This window comes from Cetorhinus maximus, chromosome 14 (assembly GCF_964194155.1).
Source record: "Cetorhinus maximus chromosome 14, sCetMax3.hap1.1, whole genome shotgun sequence".
Taxonomy (NCBI): domain Eukaryota; kingdom Metazoa; phylum Chordata; class Chondrichthyes; order Lamniformes; family Cetorhinidae; genus Cetorhinus; species Cetorhinus maximus.
In genome coordinates, this window is record NC_135892.1 from 94,990,358 (window position 1) to 95,015,042 (window position 24,685).

The 24,685-nt window shown below is 41.6% G+C and overlaps 1 protein-coding gene across 1 annotated transcript in view; it reads right to left on the reverse strand.

Moving 5' to 3' along the window:
• The window catches only part of fmn2b (formin 2b), a 399,672-nt gene extending 377,148 nt beyond the window's left edge, over positions 1 to 22,524 (reverse strand). Inside the window, exon 1 of the mRNA XM_078557267.1 lies at positions 20,991 to 22,524. Within this exon, the coding sequence (XP_078413393.1) occupies positions 20,991 to 22,524 (1,534 nt within the window). The remainder of the gene's footprint in view (positions 1 to 20,990) is intronic.
• Positions 22,525 to 24,685: the final 2,161 nt, after the last annotated feature.

Sequence of the window (24,685 nt, forward strand, 5' to 3'; positions counted from 1 at the left end):
TGAAATACAGGGCAACTTAATAGAATTCAAAACAAGATAAAAAAAAACAAGTATATAATATTCCTGTAAAACAATAGGGCTCAAAGCTTTTAATGGGGCCTAAACAGAATCAAAGGTGCATCATTTTGAGGGCCTAAAATTCCACATGAGCAGAATGTAAATGCTAAACAGCAATAGAATTAAACACTAATAGTAATTTGGGAGTATTGCTGAAGAGACAAGCTATCAAAGCATTTCATCTTGCACTCATCAGGACAGATGCATGAATACCAATTGTAAAAGGGAATAACAATTTATACTGCATGAGAACAGAGTGCTGATCAGTTGGCAAGTGGACACTGGTAGAGGTGTTGCCATAGAGATTGCACCAGGGAATAATAAACTGCGAAGCTTTTGTTTAAATTCAAACCAGGCAGGTTGACTCCGATTGGTCAAGGCACTGGCGTGGGGAATGAACCAGGGAATGTATGCCCCCCCCACCCCCCCAAGCTTTTGTTCAGTTGAAAAAGGCACAATGCCTGGACATACTCCTCTTGTCTGCAAAGTACTGGGCCCTGTGTGTGAATAAATGCAGCTTCTTGCACACGTAAGTGAGCCACGCTGCAAGCCCAACTAATAATCATAAATTGGTTGTCAGTGTAATTCTTCACAGTATTGTTTAGCAAGTGTTTTGTCCAAACAGTGTCTAACATTAGATGTGATTCCATGTTTTGAGTTTTGCAAGCACAGGCTGGTTGAGTACGGTCAGTACTTTGCCTATTGCAAACAGTGGAAGAAAGGTGCTGTTTGATACGATCTAACAGCCATTGGGGTGTACGGCCTACACACCCGACATCACACCAGCATCGAAATTCATATACCACATTACTCATTTGTGATAGGCAGAACGTCTTTTTGGCTTGACATCCTGTTAGTGGAGAATACCGCTAGTGTTGCTATTGTGTAGTAGCAGCATGAAATGGCTAACTTCTCCCGTTGCTCAAATTTTTGAAAGACCTTACTCCTCCAGAGTAACCTGAGGTAGACTGGGCACTTTTCCAGACCAAATGTGGCAGCCTTAGGCCCATCCATGAATTTTCACGATATACAGAAAACAATGATCTGATCAGGGTAGCCATTATCCTGCAGGGTAGCTTTGATGTGCCCTATTTCAGCTTCAAACTTGCATGGTGAGCAAATAGCTCTGGCCCTACTTACGAGATTTCTGATAAGGCCAACCTCGTAGCTCATGGAACTGTAGGAATCCCAACGTGTATATTGACCAGTGAAGGTAGGCTTTGTGGTAGACAGTAGTCGAGAACCTATTGGCATATTTCTCAACTAGCACATCAAGGAAAAGGATCTCATTTGACTGCTCCACTTCAAAAGGTGAATTTGAGTCCATTAAAGTGTGTAATGAATTTCATACAAGCAGCTGCGAATTCAAATAAAGCAAACGTATTGGAAATTTGCATGGGGTAGGAGGTTAGATGTCATTCCATTGAAAACACATTTTTTGTGGAAACGGACAAAGATGTTGGTGAGAGCTGGGCCAAGAGGGGATCCCATGGCAACACTATCTATCTGGGCATTCATCTAAACCCTTTTAGGTGAATTTTCCAGCCACTAAAGAATTTTATGAACCAGGGTAAAAAACAAAATACTTTTTCTAAGAGCAATTATAGCATAGACAAGATTCTGATTTCCCTACTTAGAGGGAGTTATAGATGATTTATATAAAGCAGATTTTGTGTGTTAAAATCAAAGATGCCCAAACCATTCAGACCTGCAGATGATTACAAATAGCAAAGTATTAACAACGATTATCTATATGGTTTCTTCAGGAGCTCTATAGATTACTGAATAATCATTTCTGTTCAATCTGATTTTTTTATATTGAACGCATTAACTCAAATTAAAGCAATGTTTGTGTGTCAAGAATGGTCATATAGTAAACTATTGACACAAAACAATTTTAGGTGAACAATAAATGTACCCTAGACATAACTCATGCTGTAGTCAACACTTAACTTTCTCTGGCTTAAGTAAAGGTGCAGAGCATAATGCAGCAACCTGCATTAAATAGAGCACTCTCTTTTGTGCACAAATTGCCAACCCTAGCCAAGGGGTGGAAAGATGATAGTCTTTCTCCTGCCAAACATAAAGCAAAGACTGCAATACCAGCCTGACTCATGCATATTTATGGAAAAGACATTCAAGTGAAGGGCAGCGGCTGGTTGTAGGAGCAGGGATGGGAGAGGGAGAGAGAAACAGGACATCAGGGCAGCCTGAGATTTATTAGTTTTTATGGGGCCATCATCATTTCCAATTTTTGTTTTTTTCCCCCATTCTTTGATGGGTACTTGGGCATCACTGGCAAGTCTAGCATTTGTTGCCCATCCCTAGTTGCCCCTGAACTGAATGGCTTAATAGGCCATTTCAGCTACGAGTCAACAACATTGTTATGGACCTGGAGTCACCCATCAGCCAGACTGGATCAGGATGACAGATTTCCTTCCCTAAAGGACATTAGTCAATCAGATGGGTTCTGATGACAATCCTGATGTTATTGAATTGAAAGTCCATGAGCTGCCATGATAGGATTTGAAGCAGTGGCCCCAGGCCATTAATCTAGGTCTCTGGATTACTAGCCCAGTAACATTATCCCTATGACACCGTCACCCAGATTTGAAAGCCAGGATCAACCTAAGAGTAATACAATGATCTCATGCTGATCAATTATTTATAAAACAAAGAGCAAAATATTACTTTAAAAATTTAGGAACCAAGAGTGGAAGTCATGCTGAAATCAAAGGTATCCCTACCAGTAATACATTGAGGACTGTTTGAAGGATTCATATAGAAGTTTAAGAGGCCCTATTTACATCAAGAGTTGAAATGATTACCAGCAGTTTTGTGGAATACAAAGTAATTTACCATGTTACATTACTTTGCATAATACAATACCTTGTTTATAAGAGCAACAATTAAATTCCAGAAGGGAAACAAATTGTCAAGCACACTTTTGACGATCCCATTGCATCTACCTTTAAACTTGTACTAAAAATGGAAAATCTCCAAAAATAACCAATTAACATCTCGACTATCATAGTTTTGTGCTCCTGTTACACATCAAAATGGTTGAACAGGTTCTAACTTTGTATCTTCAATCTATTAACAGAAATATTTGCTTCTATTAGAATTTTCACTTGCCTTCCTCTTCAAAAAGGGCACTTGCATTAATAGCAAGAGGCCAAGTACTTCATTCAACTCTCATGTCAATCGTGTTAATCAGCTTCAAGCGTTTGAACGTGTTATAAGCCCAGTAATAAAATCAATAGCAGTTTAATGTTCCATGGACATCAGTTTAATTAATTACCATTAGGATTATTGAAACTGTCCTGACGCGTCACATGTGGTATAATCGAAGTTCTTCAAATCATTCACATCTTCAAGCAGAGACTCATAAGTTAGTTGATTCATCTAATTTCTGCATTATTGGAGTCTTATTCATATAAAGGTTCAAAAGACAGATAAATCCACTTCAGATAAGTCACCTTTTATGGGAGATGATGGTATGGATACTCCAAGAGAGAAAAGTTAATGGTTTACTCATAAGAGGAAAGCCTGAACAAAAAGTTAATTTGAGCCACCCCATGAATTTGAGCTACCCCCTTGAACTCAAGCTAATGTAAAGAGAAACATTGTCAGGAGGTTAGTGCTGGCTCTATCCTCCCAAAATTAAAATGGAAATTACATTTTAAAAGGGAGGAAGTTAATTTATGGAGAAAGAAATCTAGTCAGAGATAGTGTTATCATAGCCTTAAGAATCTAATTGCAGGATTTATTGTCTATGATTTAATAACTTGAGGAATTATTTGAACTTCTTCCATTTTCCATTTATCTTGTATACTGATGAGGGGGAAATTTGGGAATAATTATCAACACTTACAAGTCATTTGAGGAGAGGTTCCACATCACCAAAAATCAAAACTTTAAAGTGAAACAATAGAATAAATAATCCTTCAGGAAACCATATTACTAGCCGCATGAAAAAGTTCTAAACCATGTGTGTTATTGGCTCAGAACTAATATACTACACGCTACAAGTAGGTAACATGAATATATTCACTACCTTACTTTGATACCTAGCTTGTTTCATTCCATTTAAATTGGCATTGACTTTGTGCCCTACTAGGTGTGCTCAACAATTAAGCTTTGATCAACTCTATTTGCACAGTTTTACACACTTACTGGGAAATGCATTGCAGGAGGCGGCTATTTGACCCCTCGAGCCTGTTCGGACATTCATTTAGATCACGGTTGATCTGATTGTGGCCTCAACTCCACTTTCTTGCCTGTCCCCCATAACCCTCAACTCCTTTATAAATCAAAAATTTGTCTAACTCAGCCTTGAATATATTCACTGACAAGGTCTTCTCTGATCTCTGGGGAAAGAGAATTCCAAAGATTAATAACAATCTGACTCTGATAATTGCAGAGTCAGTCACCCACACCGGACTAATTTCCAGTTCATTCAAAAAAAAGTGTGTTCATTGCCAGAGTTTTCAACTTCAACGAGAGAGTAAAATAGCTGATACTGGATTGACCGCCCATTACACACCTCACCATATTATCTCTTCCCTGGAAGGGAAACTCAGATGGAGTGTACAATGGGCAGGTGATCCAACATCATCCATTTTACACCCCTAATGTTGAAAGTTCTGCCCCATCCATGATTTTGTTGGAAACTGAAGATAGGGACCTGGCCAAGGTGCTGAATCATGATTTTCTTTATCTGCATGTGACATAGTACAGTTTCAAGAAGATGACCATCTGACTTATCCACAGTATTCTGTTGGTACACATCTGACACCCTGTATCCTATTTGTTGGTAAGAGGCTGGTCAGTTCCAGCTTAAAGCCCAGAAAATTTTTTGTCCTACCTCCCCAACTGTGCCGCCACCCCTACCCCCACCCTTATATTGCTAATCAATACCACAGACTTTAGTAAAGATGTTTCCTGTGTTTTTTTTGCCGTCCTTAACTTTGAAGTACCATTTTTCATGCTTACATTCTGTGCACAGCACAAACTTACTTAACCACAATATCTTGCTACTTCCTTTAAGACACTCTTTAACCAAGCTTGGCCCATCTATCCTAATATTGCCTTCTGTGTGAATAATTGTTTTCTAATTCACCTTGGAATGTTTTATTATATCAAAAAAGGTGCTATATAAATGCTATATAAATACAATCTGCCAATTTGCCCAATTTGCCCAAACCTTTCATTATATTAAAATTCTATCATATCCCTGCATGTCTTCTATTTTCAAGAAAAGAATCAGGGTAGCCAGTCGATCTTGATCGAGAGGACAGGGGGAAAGAGAGGAGTCATAAGAGGTACACATTGGGGGCAGGCACCTAATGTAGAAAGGGGGCCCTTGAGGGAGGCACCCCTGCACCACACCCCTCCCCCATCCCCCTGACCTTTCCACCTGATCCCCAAACAGGGTGACCTGCCAGGCTTCCCTCCCTGCCCCTCAACTCCTCCCACCAGCCTCAAAATTCAGGCTGGGCAGGAAGTAGTTCTTAAGTGGCCAACAATTGGTCAAAAATCATGCTACGTATCAGACTAACCTGTAATAAAAGGCCCTACCTCTCCCAATGTGATTTTCCTTTAAGGCCCTCATTAAAATCCACATCTTTACCAAACTTTGTCACCCTTCCTAATATCTCCTCCTTTGGCTCATTATCTCAACAAAGATATATTCCATTGGGAAACAAAGACTTTACATGAAGGATGCACCATATGTGGCTAACAAAAGTGAGTTAAGTGTGGTATCAAATTTGAAGAAAAGGCATACAATGCTGTGAAGTTTCATGGTATACAACATTTTTCCCAAAGAATGACTTTTTTAAAATAAAAAGAAATTAGAATGAGAGTAAACTAGCAAGAAATATATAAAAACAGACAGCAAGAGCTTCTACAAGTTTAGAAAAAGGAAAAAAAGAGTAGCTAATGTAAATGTTGGTCTCTTAAGAGGATGAGACCAGGGAATCAATAATGGAAGCCAGAGGCTTTGAACAATTTTTGTATCTGCCTTGACGCTAAAAGACGCAAATAGCATCCCAATAATAGGAGAAAATCCAGGGGCAAAGGGAAGAAAAATTAAAACAGTGTCACAAAGATCACTGTCACTAAAGGAAAAATAATGGGAATACAAATGGGAATCAAGGCTGACAAGTCTCCTCGGCCTGTATCCAAGGGTCTTAAAAAGAGTGCCTGCAGAGATAGTTATTGCATTAGTTATAATCTTCTAAAATCCTCCAACTTCTGCAAAGGTCCCAGGGGATTGGAAAACCGCAAACGTAACACCTCTGTTCAGGGAAGGGAGGGAGGGAGACGGGAAGTTATTGGCCAGTTAGCTTAACACTTATCATTGCAAAAATGCTGGAGTCCATTATTAAGGAAGTAGCAGCAGAAAATCATGATACCAACATGGTCAGCATGGTTTAATAGAAGGGAAATAGTGTTTCGCAAATTTGTTAGCGTTCTTGGAGGATGGAACAAGAAGGATGGATAATGATGTAGTGTATTTGAACTTCCAGAAGGCATTTGAAAATGTGCCACATTACCACAGAAGACTAAGAGCTCGTTACTATAGGGGTTAATGTATTTGCATGGATAGAGGAATAGCTAACTAACAGGAAACAGAATCAGAATAAATGGGCCATTTTCAGGTTGGCAAACTGTAGCTAGTGAAGTGCCACAATGATCAGTGTTAGGCCCTCAACTATTTACAATCTATCTTAATGACTTGGATGAAGGGACCAAGTGTGCCATAGCCAAATTTGCTCAAGAGATAGGAAAGCAAGTTTGAGGAGGACAAAGTTTGTAAAGGAATATAGATAGAATTACTGAAAAAAAAAAGACATGTCGAAGCTTTTGCCGGGCTTGCAGTGTGGCCCATTTGCATGTACTGTAAGCTACATATTAATACATGCGGCCCTGCTCTTTGCAGACAGAAAGAACATATACACATATTGTGCCTGTTTCAGTTAAACTAAATAAGTGACAGCCATTTGCTGACTCATTCCTCAGGCAATGCCATGACCACTCAGGATCAAGCTGCCTGGTTTAAATTTCAAACAACACTTGGTAGTTAACTGTCAGTCAGCATCAATAGGTGCACTCTCCATGGCAACACCTCTACAAGAGTCCACTTGCAACCAATCAGCACTCTTCTCATACAGTATAAATTGTTGTTTTCACCTTATATTGGTATTCTTGCGAAGTGTCCTGATGAGTGCAAAAAAAAAGACTTTGACATGTCTCTTTCTTTTCAGCAATACTCAAGTTCTGTACTACCAAATGACTATTTGGATATAGACAGGTTAAAAGTGAATGGGCAAATACTTGACCAATGGAGGATAATGTGGGAAAATGCAAGCAGGAAGAACAGACCCCAACAAATGCACAATTCAAACAGCATTGTGTTAGGATTACATCAGGCATATGGTACAGAAACAGACCATTCGGCCAAACCAGTCCACACCAGTGTTCATGCTCCACTCGAGTCTCCTCTCTTCTTTCCTCATCTAAATCTACTATCATAACTTTCTATTCCCTTTTCCTTCATATCCTTGTCTAGCTTCTCCTTAAATACATCTGTACTATTCACTTCAACCTTTCCCTGTGTAGCAAGTTCCACATTCTCAAGAGCACAAATGGGGGTATATCATATGGCTTGTCAAGTCTGCTCCCTTATGCAATACAATCATGGCTAACCTTAGGCTTCAACTCTGCTTTCCCATCACTCAAAATATCCCTCGAGACGCCAAAAATCTGTCCATCTCAGCCATAAATATGTTCAAAATGGACCATCCACAACCCTCTAGGGTGGAGAATTCCAAAGATTCACAACCCTGTAAGTGAAGAAATCTCTCCTTGCCCCAGTCTTAAACAGTTGGCCCTGTATCCTGAGGCTGTCCCCTGCATGTTCTAGATTACCCCGGCCAACAGAAACAACCTCTCAGTTTCTACCCTGTAAAGCTTCTTCAGAAGAATTGTGTGTTTTAATGAGATCATCTCTCATTCTTCTAAGTTCTTAGAGTAAAGGTCCAATTTACTCTGCCTCTCATCACAGGAAAACCCCCTCATCCCAGAGACCAATTTAGTCATCCTTCACTGTACCACCTCCAATGCGAATATATCCTTCCTTAATTCTCACCACCCTTTGGGTGAAAACATTTCTTCTGGATTCCCTTTTGGATTTTTTGCTGACTCTCTTATATTGATGGCCTCTAATTATGCTTTTGCCCACACCAGGAAATATTCTCTCTGTATTCACTGACAAATTTTTTTTCTAATTTTAAAGATGTTAGGTTAGCCCTCTGCCTTCCTCTTCCCAAGTGACAAAGAGATCAAGCCTGTCAACACTTTGCTGAAATGTATACCCACTCATGTCTGGTATCACCTTTGTAAATCTTCTCCACGTTCTCTCCAGTGCCTATTTGCAATATGACGAACAGAACTCCAAACATTGCTCCAGCTATGGTCTAACCAAGGTTTGATAGAGGTTTCGCATAACTTCCCTACTTTTCAATTCTATCTCTGTAGAAATAAAGCCTAGTGCTTGGTTTGCTTGTTTTAAAGACTTTTTATAGCAAAGTAGGTTTAAGTGTTGGGAATGTAACAGAAAGTGAACACTGGAAATAAATAGAAGGCGTGTCAACATGATAAAGCAACAAAGTTTTGGCTACAACCCTTCATCAGAACCCAAAAGATAAGCAAGCCTTTCAGTAGGGTTGAAAAATAAACAGCATGAGCGAGGAAATAATAGATACAATGCTGTTGTAATGGGGGAAGATGTTAATGGGCAGGATGACTTTGAATGTATGGTGGGATGTGAAGGCTTTTTAAAAAAAATCAGTTTTCAGATACTCAGCCTGCATAAATTGTCTTCCAACATTTCTGTTAATTTAAAACTAATTTTAAGTCAGTTTTTTGTAATCCACTGACTGACTCAGACTCACTACAGTGCTATGGAAACTTCCTAAAAATGCCCCAAGATCCAGCACACTGACACCAGGTTCTGAATGAATATTTGATAAATGAAAACAGCTTTGTATTTAGAGACAAAGGTGATCTGGAAGTGATACGATGCAAATCAATTAAAGATCTTTAATCTGCATAAAAACAGGACAAAAATCATTATTTTTAAAAAATGCTAGATTGTCCCTCAAAGAGCTAAAGTGTTACCTACTAGATCAGTTTACAACAATTTTGGTTTAGCTGTTTGGAGAGTTACATACTGAGAGTTACAGGGCAACACTAGGGAAAGCATTGTTCAAATCTCAGGAGATACAATTCACATAAGACTATTCGCTCTTCACGTGGATACAAAACAGGCGGCGGCGAACATTTAAATTTTAAAGCTGCACCCTTTTCACGAGCATTTGACATATCAGACGGCACTACGTGATCACCTAGCAACTAGGCAGCCAACAGGAAACCTAAAGCAATCAATTAAGGTAGTTTCTGCCATCAAACCCACAAAGCGAGACAACTAAGCTCCATTGCTGATTTCAAAACATCACATTTTCAACCATGAGATGCGAATATGTGCCACATCACCTTTGTAAGTCAAGCTTTTCTTTACTGGCCTATTCTGTTGCACTAGATTATAGTCAGGTAGACTTATTCTGTGCTGTACGTTAAATCTCTTTAAAAAGGGGGAATATTTGCGGTATTTTCAAACACAGGGAATGTTATTTAACTTTCCCCTGTCACGCGTCATGCTCACAATTTATAGGAAACTGTGCGTCACGTTCACAATTTATAGGAAATCTATGGATTGGAAAATGGAGAACAAGTTAACCTCATGATCCGTAATAATGAACGGTTTCTAACTTTGACACATTTGATTCATTGAGCTGCCTCTAAACCAGGTAATTTGCAATTAGCTGCCGCCTATACAAATCCTTGGTTTGTTTTGGCCAGGCAGCTTTAACCACTGTCAAAATCATAGTGCGATGGAAAAATGAGGAACAACTCAGCAATTTCAGGTCACAAGGTTAATAGCATCTCAACTTAAAATAAAATCAAGTCTCTATTTTCTATGCCAAGAATTTTCAGTAAATAAGTCAAAGGAACCTGCACAATACAATTTATATAATTTCATGTAAGGGTTCAGATGTTCTGAATGTTAAATTCAATATATTGTACTTAGGAGAGAAGGTGAGGGGATTTTTTTTCCTCAAAGGGTTGTTAGTCTGCAGAAATCTCTTCTCCAGAAAGCAGTGGAGGCTGGGTCACTGAATTTATTCAAGGCCAAGTTAGATAGATTTTTGATAGACAAGGGAGTCAAGGGTTATGGGGTGGGAGGGGGCAGATAGGAAAGTGGAGTTGAGATTGCAACCAGATGAGCCATGATCTTATTGAATGTGGAGGAGGCTCACAGGGCTGCTCGAGCTCCTAAGTGCCATGTTCCCAATACACCCAAATGTGGTCTATACACTTTTGGTAAATCTTCTACCCACTGACTAATATTAATAGAAATTTATGCTTTTGCTCTTACCCAATTAAGTCATTGTACTTGTATTTCTAGGTTCAAAATTAGGAATTGTCCCAGAGTCCTTGATGAACAAACAATCCTTCCTCTAGAGGAATACATCATATCCAACATTTGTAAAAATTATTTTTGATACAACTTTGCTCCTTCAAATTCTCCAAGAAGCTCTCATTTTTTCTCTCCCCATTTTGGAGATTGGTCACGTCTTTCAGTAACTACCTGTCGAGTACCACAATCCCAAAAATCATCTTGCTCAAGGGCCACTCAAGAATACTCCAAAGTGCCACAGGACAGAATAATTTGACATAGTTTGCTACACATGGGCTGCACATGGGTTTGCTACACATGGGCTGCAAACCCATCCAGCTCAAATGGACTTTCCTGCTTAGCTGGTGCATGGAAGTTAAACAATCTCAACTGATAATTCTAACAAACTGATAACTCTTGTTACAGTACAAATCTTTCAGATACAGGCACAGGTCAGCACCGTTTTCCAATAACATTCCATGCATAATACAGCAAAACAACAAATGACTATAAGCACTGAACCCCAGTGACTTCCCATAGCCAAGTCGAGCACAAGGAAAGGCAGACCTGTTGCTGCCTACCTGAACAAGAGACATGCACAAAGTCATACGATAGAAATAGCCCTCAGGATTGATTAGCGTTACTGCCATTTTTAATAAATACTGTCTTCACATTGACTGGACAGTTCACAGAAAGGCCTCCCTGATCCCTCAAATACCAGTATTCAGGTAATATGTCTTCATTTCACAAAGTGATGAAACTTTTTTTTAAAGAAGTGTCAGAAAGGGCCTCAGGCAGAGGCCTTTCCTTATTTGGGAGGGGTGGGGGTGTGGCAGTGATATTGAATGCTCACCAACTTGCTCAGGTTACTTTTGCATCTGTCTTCCTGCCCAGCCTGACATAGGACATAAAACCTATTCTAGGTGAATGCTCAATACTTCTTAAGGATTGAGTCCGGAGTTTAAAAACGGGGTGATGGGCAAAAGGAAAAGCAACATTGAACTTGGGTACTTTGCCACAGCGGGCGTCCTTGATCTGGAAATGCTTACCAAAAAGGAAGAAAAATCTCAAGATTGCCGCTTGGCTTTTCTCAGTGAATACCTCAGCTGTTCCCCAACCCCGAAGGCTTTATGCTGGAGTTTAGAAATTCTTCACGACGTCCGATCTCTACCATCGCTAAAAGCATAACTGAAGGAGCTGCATTGTATGGTGCATTTCCCCCACTTACCTAAAATTGTCTATCTACAAATGGTTGGCCCCATTTGGCTCCAACTCTGAAATTGCCAGGATTTCTGATGGAGCCAAGGTGGTACAGAACTCTGCCTCAATTCTCTCCCTCCATCCACACGGTCATGGATCCTCATGTGTCAGGAATTTCAGCACCCATATCACTGGAGGATTATATTAAACAAATGCATGAGCTAAAAACATCAATTTATGTCATAATAATGTCGATATGAGCAAATTCCTGCTCAGTTGACCATAGACTCAGATGCAATTTAAAAAAAAAAACTCCTCTCCTCATCACACAACTTAATTAAGAAGTTAGGGCACCCAGAAAAAAATCCACATAGCAAAGTCTGTGAAACCATCTCACTCCCACAGCAATCTGGAATTCATAAAGTAACACACAACATATAAAAGAAATGACAATGATTGAGTGGATGTATTGCTACTTGGCATGAAGGCTGCAGTTATGGACAAAATCCATACAAGCATCTGTACCAGCTTAGAGATCAAATAGAAATAAATGTTTCAGGAATGGAAAATGTGCAGCAAATTAATACGCAGCCAAATTTTAACTATGGGCACACACACACACAGGGGAAGAGTGTGCAAGGAATGACAAACTACAGTATACTGCCTCCAACACCTGGAAATATTGCATTAATTCTGATTCTCAATTGCTTCCAGTCCATATTTATTGATGCATTCCTTCTTGGTAAAGTTGTTTGTGCTGTTCAGTGCAGTTTTCAGTTGAAGTCCATTTACGCCAAAGCAGCATTTTCACAATAGATCCCAAAGACACTCGCCATTTAATAAGAGCATGGCTAATCTGATTGTAACCCGCTGCCTACCCCCGATAACCAATAGCAGCAACTTCAAATTTTGCTACAAATTCAGTTTTGCCAAACTCCCCGAACCAAGCAACGGAGAGAAAGATAATCATTTTAGGGTGTTTTCCTGGTAATGCGATGGCTCTTTTACAAGAGTATTGTCATGAAGCTATTAATGTATATAATATTTTGGAAAATATTTTTCTTATAAAATAGAGGCTTAGTCTGTGGGTGTATCTTAATTGGATTAAAGACAGCTAGTCTGGGAGCTTTGATGTGTCCTGATTTTGATATGTAAGAGAGATAGCGTGCATTTGCATTTTTTGAATAGAGAATTCAAGAAGTGAGATAAAAACTGACGCCTATCTAGCAGCTACCAAGCAATATGTTTATATTACTAATAAAATTGGTACTATGAAAGGGGTTTCATTGTTAAAAGGTGAAGTTCAAAGAGCCTGGTGAGACAATGAGAATTTGAACTCAAATCAGTGGTGGTAGGTATAACTTCAGCAGTTTTCGGGTGTGCGGAGCAGAGGCAATGAGAGATCAAAAGGCAGCTGCAAGCCTCCAACTAGGTCCACAGGAAGCAAGTGAAAAGAAATTAATTTTGAATTTATAAGGTGAAAATGCTTTGCCTGGTGTTGGTTAAGTCTATGGGTTGCTGTTGCCTTAATGGAGATTAGTTTGGGAATTTGTTAAAAGTTAAGATAGTAGTAATTTGTAGCCATGTGTATATCTATTTTAACCTGTGTAAATTAATAAAACGTTTTCTTTAGGTTAATGTAAAATCTCGAGAACTGGTGGTCTGATTCCTGAATTTAGAGTCACATCTCAAACATGACACTTTAAATAATAGGTTATGACCGTTGTTTAAAGTTTCCCTCTAGGATTTTTAAATAACTCCACTTTACCAACTGCATCAGTCATGACATGACTAGTCATTCAGCAAAAAAATAAAACAGCTGAAGTATATGCATCCTTTTACATTTCTGGTCCTGGAAACTGAAAACATATCTACACAGGAACTAGGAGTAGACGACCATATAGCCCATCAAGCCTACTCCACCATTCAATGCGATCACGGCTGATCTTGGGCCTCTATCCACTTTCCTGCTCACTCCTCATGTCCCTCAATTCCCTGAGAGATCAAAAACCTGTCTATCCCAGCCTTAAATGTATTCAACAATGGAACATCCACATGTTCGGGAGAGTTTGCAAGTATGGATTAATTCTTTATGTATGACCTTATACAGGGCTTTTTATCCTTCTCAACAAATCAGACATCTAAACCTTACAACTCAAACAAACCAGATGTACTGAACATGTACTGTTAAGTTAATTCACCACCAGGACGCCAGCTCCTGATAGTGACCCTTGCTAGAAGACATAAATCTGTGGATGTCAGTGAATGCCTTTGATTAATAGTCACGGTAGCTGCTGCTGAACAAGAATAGCAAATTGAATGAGGGACCATAGTATGCACACAGTCCTATAACAGTACTTTGGCATGATCCAGTATCTTTACTGCAGGAGGTGAATGAAAAATGTCACATGATTCTCCAGTGTCCAAGTCGATGTTGTATATTTTAAACTTTTGAATTGGGAAATCTTTTTATTTTTAAAATCTTTTTTACTGCCATATGGGTCTAGTTCCATGACAAGCCTCTGGACCCCCACGCACGTGTTTATTATTTATATTCAATTCTTCGATGTTAATGTTGGTAGACTTTTAAAATCAAACAGGACATCAAAACCAAACACGAGTGAACCAGAGATCCACAATTGTACTTTCTGCTGAGACTACGATAGCATTTAGGATAGAGGAATCTGGTCAGCATTATCAGTGTTCATTTTGGAGCACTGAGGCAAACTGTTTGCACCCCAACCAAAATCAGTGATTAAGTTTTACTTGGCCTTAATGATTCACTGAGCAAACATTGTTGTTTTGTTAAAAAATGTAGTCAAAATATATAAAAAGGGTTTCCCCTGGTTCTAATGGAGCACCATGCAGAACTATATTCTGGTTTCTTTTGCACTTGCCCCTTGATAACTTCTAAACAACATATCAATAACATATGAATTAGGCGTAGGCCACTTGGCCCTTCGAGCCTGTTCTGCCATTCAATAAGATCCTGGCTGATCTGTTTGTAGCCTCCTGCCTACCCCCGATAACGTTTCACCCCCTTGTTTATCGAGAATCTTAACTACCTGTGCCTTAAAAATATTCAAAGACTCTGCTTCTACTGTCTTTTGAGGGAGAGAGTTCCAAGGACTCATGACCCTCAAAGAAAAAATTTCTCATCTCTGTAAAAAATGATGTAAATAGGAATATCACATTCTATTTTGGTACGAACTGACAGACAGTTACAAAACTGAATCATTCTGCTCTGATGTACCTGTCTGCTTGAACTAACTGTTAACCATTTAACCTTGGAGAACAAAAAACTAAAATGGCAGGAAAAGTTCAGATCAGCAAAGTAATTTGACATTCATGACAGGGACTAGTAGCCTGTCAAACCTCATTGAATTGACCGAGACTTCATTCTGGCTTCAAAGTGTGGCTGAAAACCTGAACAAAATATATGATCTATTTTGGTGCATCAGCATTTCTCTGACAATGATCTCTCTTTTGAAGCTTGCACTACTTGCTGGGTCCACAGACACTAGCCACCCAAATAGCTCTTATCTCTTATGTACTCGGGAGCATGGGCAATGAATGTTGGCAAGTCATTGGCTTGCAAAGGGCAAGCCCCATCAAACCGCATGCCGAATCTTCAGTTTGGAACAGGAAACCGGGGTCAGGGCTATTTCTGGGTCCCAAACCTGTCCCATGGACAGTAAATAAAAACCCAGAAAAACTAGGCAGACCACCACTGTTAGTTGGGGCAGGGGGAGAGCAGGTATCCCTCTCCAGATCAGCCTTTGGCTGCACCCTCACCCAGGCAGGGAGGCCACGTAGGCCTACCCAGGGCCTCGACACCCTGGCCTGCCTCCAGGCAGTTGCATGGCCCCCCCCACCCCAACCAACCCTATCACACCAGAAAACTGAAAGCCAATTGGAAAATCCCAGTCCATTAATTGGCCTTAACAAGGCTCTTATTGAACCTAATTGATTGGCCGCCTCATAGTTGGGCAGCCCCTATTGGGCCTGAACCACCTCCCCGAAAATGGTTGGCATCAGGAACAGGTTTGGGAAACCAGCATGCCCATTAGCGTCGGTTACTTAGGTAAGCGGGCACCTCCGTTCCAGTCCTTGTCGGGGCCCGATAGTTCTGCCCCACATCTGCGCTCCACCAACCCACCCCACCCGAGACATCATAGCAAATTTTCCTCTCTCTAACCCCAAAGCAACACAATATTAGTGCTCCAACTGCTCCCAGTCAAGATTAACTAATTCAGTCCAGACCAGAGATCAAGTCAGGAAACTTTCCTCATGCATATTGCCCAGATACTCACTGGATAAACTTAGCCATCAGGAAAGCTATGGCATTCCCTTCTTTGAATCCCTATTAGAGTTTTATTATGTGCATTCTAAATGTTTTTGAGAGCTTCTCCTTCGATCATAGAAATTCCACTTTTCATTCCTTCAGTGTAAATAACTTGATATTCAAATAATTTAAATAAGTTTTACACTCAATTTTCCCATCATTTATTTACACATTTCGTTCATACTTTGAACAATATTTCAAAAATCTTCACATATGTACTTAAGCAAGTCATGGAGGTTTTCTTTGTAAGTACCAGAATTCTAAAAGGGACCAGATTTCTGTCACAATCACTAATTCACAAAGTTAATGACAACAAAGCCTATGCGACATACAGTTCCCATACTAACCTTGAGCTTTAAGGAAACATTGCCAAACATCTGGCTTCCAGGCTGGATTCTATAATCAACCCTGATAAAGCCAGATGAGTGATCTGCCTGGTGTTGTAACCGAACACAAAATTCTCAGTTTCAGTAAACGGTCTTTAGGCTAAAAAAAAAAAATCAGATAATCTGGGCAAAAACCTCTGCTTTGCTGCCTCAGTGTGCACAAGTGGCTATATATCTGCCAGACTCAAACAAAATGGCCAGACTTCCTTCCTGTTCCGCTTGCTTATAGAGCCCCCTCCCACAGATATGGAATGGAGCACAGAATATCATTGTGCATGTGGCATTATGCTTCATATCAACTCCATTAACTTCTAGCCTGCCAGAGGCTTCAGCTGTCTCTCAGGCTACAAACTCAACAATGTCAAAACAAAGTCTAAGACCCAACCACCTTGAAAAATCTAAGGAGTCAGCCCACTGTCCTCAACAGAGATCAGCTTCAAAGGCCTTAGAGAATTGGTGTTCAAATTTCCACCAAATTGAAGGATATTTCTGTTTTTGTTTTGGATTTCCAGCATCCGCAGTTTTTTGTTTTTATCTCTGAGAAAAAAATGTCCTCCCATCTATTCTGCCCATCTCACAACTGGGCAGAGCAAGCACTATAAAGATCAAAAGATCAACAGACATGCGCATCTCAATTTCTCTGCTCCTCTCACTCACTCCAATCCATCTTCATCTGAATTGGTAGCACTCCAGGTTCTCAGGTCCAACCCTGAGATTTTCAAACCTGCTGACAACAAATGGTGCTATTGTTGTCTGGTGTACTGACTTCTACTGAACAGTAGCTGAATATCAACTCTCCAACACTTCCTCCTACCTCCCCTGGATCATGATCCCACTACTGAAAACCAAACCATTTTATCCAGTATAGTCACTGAACTCTTCCCACCCCTGGAGATCTTTCCTCCACAGCTCTCCAATCTTATTGTCCCCCAATCCCAAAGAGCCCACTTCTACCTCCTTCCCAAAATCCATAAACCAGATTGCCCTGGGTGACCCATTGCTTCTACCTGTTCCTGCCCCTGACCTATCTCGATTTTTTTTCTCCCCTTGTCCAGTCTTTGCCTACACACATCCATGACTCTTCCGATGCCCTATGTCATTTCAACAGTTCCCAGTTTCCTGGCCCTAACCATCTCCTCTTCACTGTGGACGTCCAATCCCTCTATATATCCATCCCCCACCAGGGCGGTCCGAGAGTTCTCTTTCTCAGTTGAGCAGAGGCCCAACCAGTTCTTATCCACCACTGCCACCCTCCACCTGGCTAAACTCATTTCCACATTGAACAATTTCTCCATGAACTCCACTCACTTTCTCAAAATAAAACTGTTGCTACGGGTACCAGCACGAGTCTGAGCTATGCCCGCCTTTGTGCAGGCTGTGTGGAATATGCATTATTCCAGTCCTATTCCAGCCCTCTCCCTCATCTCTTTTTACAGTCATCAATGTATTGGATCGGTGCCACTTCCTGCCCTAGCCACAAACTGGAAGATTTCATTGAGTTGTTTCCAATTGTTCATAATCACCCGGTCCATCTCTCTCTCTCTCTCTCTCTCTCTTCTTCCACTGCCCCACCCCCCCATTTCTGGGAATAGGATATCAACTAATATTTACTACAAACGCACAAACTCCCACAGCTACCTTAACTAGACTTCCCACGCCCCACTTCCTGTAAGGACTCTTCTCCATTTTCCAAGTTTCTCAATCTCATCTGTTCAGATGATGCAACCTCCCATACTAGGCTCCCAATAGGTCTTCCTTTTTCCTCAACTGAGGACTCCCCACAGTGTGTTTGACAAGGCCCCACCATATCCAATCTATTTCATGCATTTCTGTTCTCACCTCCCCTTCTTCCCAGAATCACAATAGGGTTCCCCTCATCCTCATGTTCCACCCCACCAGCTTCTGTATTCAACGGATCATCATCATCCGCCTTTTTCACCAGCTCTAATGTGATGTCATTACCAAATACATCATCCCTGCCCTCCTTTTTCAGAATTCTAAAGAGACCATTCCCTCTGCGACATCCTGGGCCACTCGTCAGCCCCCCTCCCCCTCCAATGGCACTTTTCCATTGCAAGTGCAAGAGATGCAACACCTTTTACCTCCTTCCTTCTCATCGTCCAAGGGCCCAACACTCCTTCCAAATGAAACAGTGATACTTCTTTCAAATTAGTATACTGTATTCACTGCTCATGATATGGTTTCCTCTACAATGGGGAGACCAAACGCAGACTGGGTGATCGCTTTGCAGAGTACCTCCATTCAGTGCACAAGCCTGACCCTGAACTTTCTGTTGCTCATCATGCTAATTCGCCACTTGCTCCCGCTCTGATCTGTCATGCTCAATGTTCCAGTAAAGCTCAATGCAAAATTGAGGAACAGCTCATCTTTCAGTTGAATCTAGAAAGCTGCCTAGAGTTCAACAATTTCAGACCATGAACCCTGTCCCCCATTTTGTTTCCTTATTTTTGCTGGAGGGGTTTTTCCATGTCTTTCTTTATTCCTTCACATTGGCTGCATAGCAACTGTCTGAAGGCATTCAACACCATCTGGGCATACCTTGTTTCTTTACTTTACCCAGTATCACAAAATCTTTTGCCATTTAATCTCTCCTGCCTTCCACTCTACCACAGACTTTCCCTTGTATTCTTCCTGCCCCTGCCCACTTGCTCAAAACCCATTTCTAGTGTTCCTCAGTTCTGATGAAAGGTCCCCATTGGCCTCAAACATTAGCTCTATCAACGGATGCTGCCTGACCTGCTGATTATTTCCAGAATTATGTTTTCATTACACATCCATGTCTTTTTTCATCGATTACATCCAATCCAAATTCTGACAAGCTTATCCTGCTCTTCATTTGGCCACTGGTCAAAGATATATCTGTGATGAGTCTTCCCAACAAGGAAGGCAAGCTGAACCTCCCAAACTCTGGAAATTTCTGTGGGGTGGAACAGCTACAGCAGGCAACACAGCGCGAACAGGACATAATTCCTGAAATGAGACTTTTCTAGCTGGGAATGCAGGCAAGAACTCTCTAGCCAAATTCAAAGCACAAAATTCTCCCCTCAGTCACCTAGAAAAGATCAGCCACAGTCCTGAAACACTCAATAGTATTACAGACTCTGGAGGAATGTACAAGTTACAGGTGACAGGTTAGTCCTCACTGACAGCTTCAGGAATTGCTGTAAAGATGGGCAGCATCAGAATTGCCGAGCTGCTTCGCACGCCAAGTTGCTAACAACTGACAGGTTCCACGCTTCACAGAGGATTTCCCTTTGCTACATTCAGATCCAACTCTACCACTTGATTTCAGCAGCACAATCCCAAGGCTTATTTGCATGGAGTTTATTAGAACTAGTCAATATGCAGATTCCTTGTCACCTCTTCTCTGTACCCACCCCCATCAGGATCCCATGACTTATCTCATGTGCCTTAACTCAAAATCATCCTCCAGGTCATCGAATGACATGGTGATCAGAAGATAACTTGGATCCCTAACTCCCAAGGCAGCAACGAAGGAAAGCGCTGATGTCAATGCACATGACCAACAGCGGGAGGGAAGCAGCAGTGGTGACCGATTCACAATACTCCACAAACCCACATCCCACCAATCCCCAAATTAGACCTGATGAAATGGTGGCCATAGAGTTATGCTCCAACACACATTATAACCCTACTCTTGCCTCTTTGTCCTACAGGTCAAAGTTATGACTAACGTAATCATTACTTAATACCTACCATGTATCATCTTAGCTCAGTTGGCATTACCCTCACCTCAACATTAGAAAGCTGTAGTCTGAGCCCCACAGCATTGGCAACATGAGGAAAAACTTTTTCATGCAGTGAGTTGTTAAGATCTGGCGTGTGCTGCTTAAGAGGAAAGCATGGTGGAGGCAATCGAGACATTCAAGAGGGAATTGGATTATCAGCTTAAAAGGAAGAATGTGCAGGGTTATGGGGAGATTGCAGGGGAGTAGCAGCAGGTGCATTTTTCAAAGGGCCAACACAGACACGATGGACCGAATGGCCTTCTGTGCTGTAACCATTCTGTGATTCTATTCTATGATTCAATCATAGGTCAGATATGAATACCTGATATTGCTCTTCCCAGCTTTGTAATGCTCCTGTCCAGTTGCAAAATCAATATTACTTATCAATGAGAGTTTAGAGCAGAGCTGCAATACTGACCATCATAATACAATCAGATTGGCGTAGTCTCAACTAACCACAATTCTGTGCATTGGATGATCCAGAGATATTCTGTAGGGTTAGACCAAACGCCTCACCAAGGCAAAATAGCAAATATTGCAACTTTCCATTTCAGACAACACAGTCTACCACTGCCATCACTCCCAGTGCCTGGCTAGTGGATTTTCTAGCATAAATCAATTTTGGTTTACTTCAAACTTAGTACAGGAGAATTGAGGGAACAGTGGAACCTTTGCAATAGTTACAACCCAAGCAAGAGCACACTTACCAGTGAAGATCTCAGGGTAGCTGTCAGACAGTGAAGGTCTTTTTATAGGTCCCAGTGGTAGAAGTTCTGGAGATTCCGACTGTTGCAAAGTATCCACAGACCCTGCCTTCTTTATACTGCCTCCCTTTGGCCGTTTCACTTCCTCCGTCCAATCGGCTGACCGACTGAGTGAACCCTTCCCACTCGGGAATTTCTGTTGTCTGGATTGTCCTTTGCCTCGCTTGTGGTCAGCTGTACGTCGCCGCCTCCGAAACAGGGGGCTCTGTGACGGCGAGACGGAGGGGGAGTTACTTGGAGAGCTCAGCTGCCTGGTCGTCGTCCTGACAAAGATGGCATTAACTGGAGGATACGGCCTGACCAATGTTGATGCCGCTACAGGGAAAGGTCTATGTGATTGGAGGGTACTCGCAGGAGATTCTAACTTGCGTGCATTAACACAGTGGGCACTATCCTTAATTGCAGAGCCAGTTGCATCAAGAAACACTTCAGAATCATAGCCGGTGTGGTCACATGCCAGCACATTTTCCACACTGTAGTCAGCGACCTTCTCCCCAAAGCCGTTTTGCTCAGCTTCACTGCAAGTTAAAGAAGCTTCATCACAGAGGCAGACCGCTTCAGGAGTTAACTGAACTGGAGAAAAGCCAAATCCATTTTGCGTGAATGACAAATCACACTCGGGACCTAAGCCCACCTTTGGGCTGTGTTCAGCAGCGGTTTCTATGGAAACATGCCTCTCTGTTACCGCAGCCAGTCGATGCTCTGCATTTTCACTGGTTAACGTGCAGTAGGTTTCCACAGTTTTAGCCCGCATCTCAACCTGCTCATGCTGGCCCTCAAGAGAGGCAAGGTTTCCTACCTTGTCAGTCACCGGAGAGATGTGCGCCACATCTGGAACACTTTCTTTGTTATCGATCCCTGTCAGGGCGACAAATTGCTCTGTTTGTGGGAGGAGACTCTCGGTTTTTCTCTCTCGTGTTTGCAGTTTGTCAGCAGCTGCACTAATTGAACCCTGCTGCAGCTTAATGGCATGCTGAATATCGGAGAGCAAATCCTCGTGTTCTGCGGCTGAATGAAAGCTGTAAATGTCTGTGTCTGATCCAGAACTAACCCTTTGTCCATCCTGGAGCTCCGAAGCAGCTGGGAGGCTGTCGTTGGTGATGTCTAAATGCTCAGCTTCTATGTCCGACAGGCCCCCTTCGTCAGCCGAAATGCTTATATCTGGAGTCTTTGTAACCGAGTGGATGCTGTCCAATTCTTCGGTTTGCAGCGCTCGGTTTTCCAACACATCATCTTTGGACCCACTGGTGCCATTTTTGCCCCGTGACAGCGGTTTCCTCTTCCTAATGGAGAACACCGATCGGGAAGACTCGGATTTTTTCTTCCTGCTGCTGTCACTTCCCTTGCTGTGTTTTGCGTGCGTTTTCTTGCCCCCCGACACTTTCTTTGTGCCGTCAGCATCCTTGGGCCTAGCATCCTCCACGCATTCCTGCCCATCTCCTCCAGCCTTTTTCAGCTTCCCGTCCTGGTTTCCCATGTTACCGAACGGCCAGAAGCCCTTGCCCTTCAAGCCATGCTCAGCCTCCTGGGTCTCGTCCGGTGTCGAGCCGTTAGCTAAGGCAGTGGTGGCACCTCCCGGAGATGCAGAGAATACAAACGCTTGCTCGGTGCCTGAGATTCTCCCATCTGCTATTGCAGTCTTTTTGCATAATGTGGTCCCCTCCTCTGGGACATGCTCAGTGCAGCTCGTACTCTTGCTTGGTCTGTGAGCAAGCAGCTCGGCAGCCTTCCCCACACAAGGCAAGAAGCACTTCTCAGTGATGTTGTCAGTCAGTTTCTCAATTGTGTGAATGGCTTTCATTGTGCAGTCAGCATTCCTTTTAAAGAGAAAATCCATCACAGGAGGTCAGAGGCACACGAGGATTCAAAGCTCTCAGCTGAAGCTTTAAAACACTGCAATTGTTCTCCTGGAAGAGGTGGGGTGGGGGATGGTGGGGGGGAGATAATAAAAGGATTAATTACACACTGCAGAATGAGTTTAAAAATAGAAAAGATAAAAATGTAATGCATCTATAGTTTCTGTTCCCATAGAAACAGCTTACAGCCCACAAGGATATAAGATCCCCAGGGAGATAAAACCAGACTGCTGAGACATCCCTCTACAGAACAAAAACAAATCAAATGGATTAGAAGCATCTCGTTTTTCCAGCAAACGTACAGTCTGTTTGAAAGACTGATTGGTGTTCATCATTTTGCTTACACTGGGTGACACCAGGGCAAACAGTGAAGTAAACGTTTTATCTTCTCTGAAGCTGCACATTTTCAAACTGCTATTGAACAAAACAAAGACTTTGCAGTCGATATCTGCTGGAAATAACAAATCCACCTGATTTAGGACATGATTACTCTGACAAGCTAAAGCATGCCCTTGCATTTTAAAGTAGGACAGTTTTGAAAAGAAATTGCATGCTTTATCTTGTAGGAAGCCTGTCAGGATATAAAAGCTTTCAGTTCAAGATCCATTACTGAGGAGAGGTGGATTGCGTAGCTTGAGCAGCTACAGATACAGACCTCTTGCGTATACGACAAGCAATGACATGCACGTGTGCGTGCATCTCTTTTTCCTACACTAGTCATTGAGAGGGCTGGGGGAGGGAATGAAGGGGAATAATGAATGAGTCGTGTAAACACTGCTTCGGCTTGGCTCCTCTTCTGACCATATCAGAGATAATTGTAGATCAGAAGACAGATAACAGTGATAAAGTCATCATTACAAAATTGAGAACATTTAACCTTAAAATAATCTGTGTAGTTTAACTTAATACAAGAACAAACTCAGCACTCCGTAAAATACATCCAAATGATCAGTCCTCACCATGAACACTCTGACTGGCCGAGGCACATTATACAATTTTTGTGCTGCAAAAAATTGGGAGCTGGAAGAGGCACAGAAATGTCTCATTCTGCATGACGTTTCTAAAACAAAAATTGAGTAGTTTACCTATGCTAAAGGATTTAAAATTCATCTTAGGCATTTGAGATGGAGATTTTTTTTTAAAAAGCATGAAGACAAAGAGGAAAATAATAGAAGATGCACAAAAAGGCCAGTCAATATCAGCCAAAATTTATGACCAGTGACTTTCATAGAGATAAATTTTCTGGATACTGTATTCCAAGCACATTGGCCTGGCTTTTTACCCCCAACACATGCCCTAGATTTTCTTCCCCATTTGTTTAAGGTCAAATGTTCTCAATTTGTCACGATGACTTTATCATCATTACCTGTCCCGTCTTCATCTGATCTACAATGATCTTCTCTCATACACAGTCAGTTTAACCCTCTATGGTGGGGAAGCTTTTAATAATGACGATTCTGGACAGAATTAACAGTCGTTTGAGTGGGTTAATTAAGAAAAGCCAACACGGATCTGATGGGAGTAAATCATGTTTAACTAACTTCCTGGAGTTTTTTTCGATGAGGTCACAGAAGGTTGATGAGGTTAACGTGGTTGATGTGGTGTACATAGGCCTCTAAAAGGCTTCCGATACAATGCCACACAACAGACTTGTGAGCAAAGTTAGAACTCGTGGAATAAAAGGAACAGTAGCAACACGGATATAAAAGTTACAGGAAACAGTAGTGGTGAACGGATGTTTGTTGAACTGAAGTATGTGTTATAGTGGTGTTAGGACGCCCT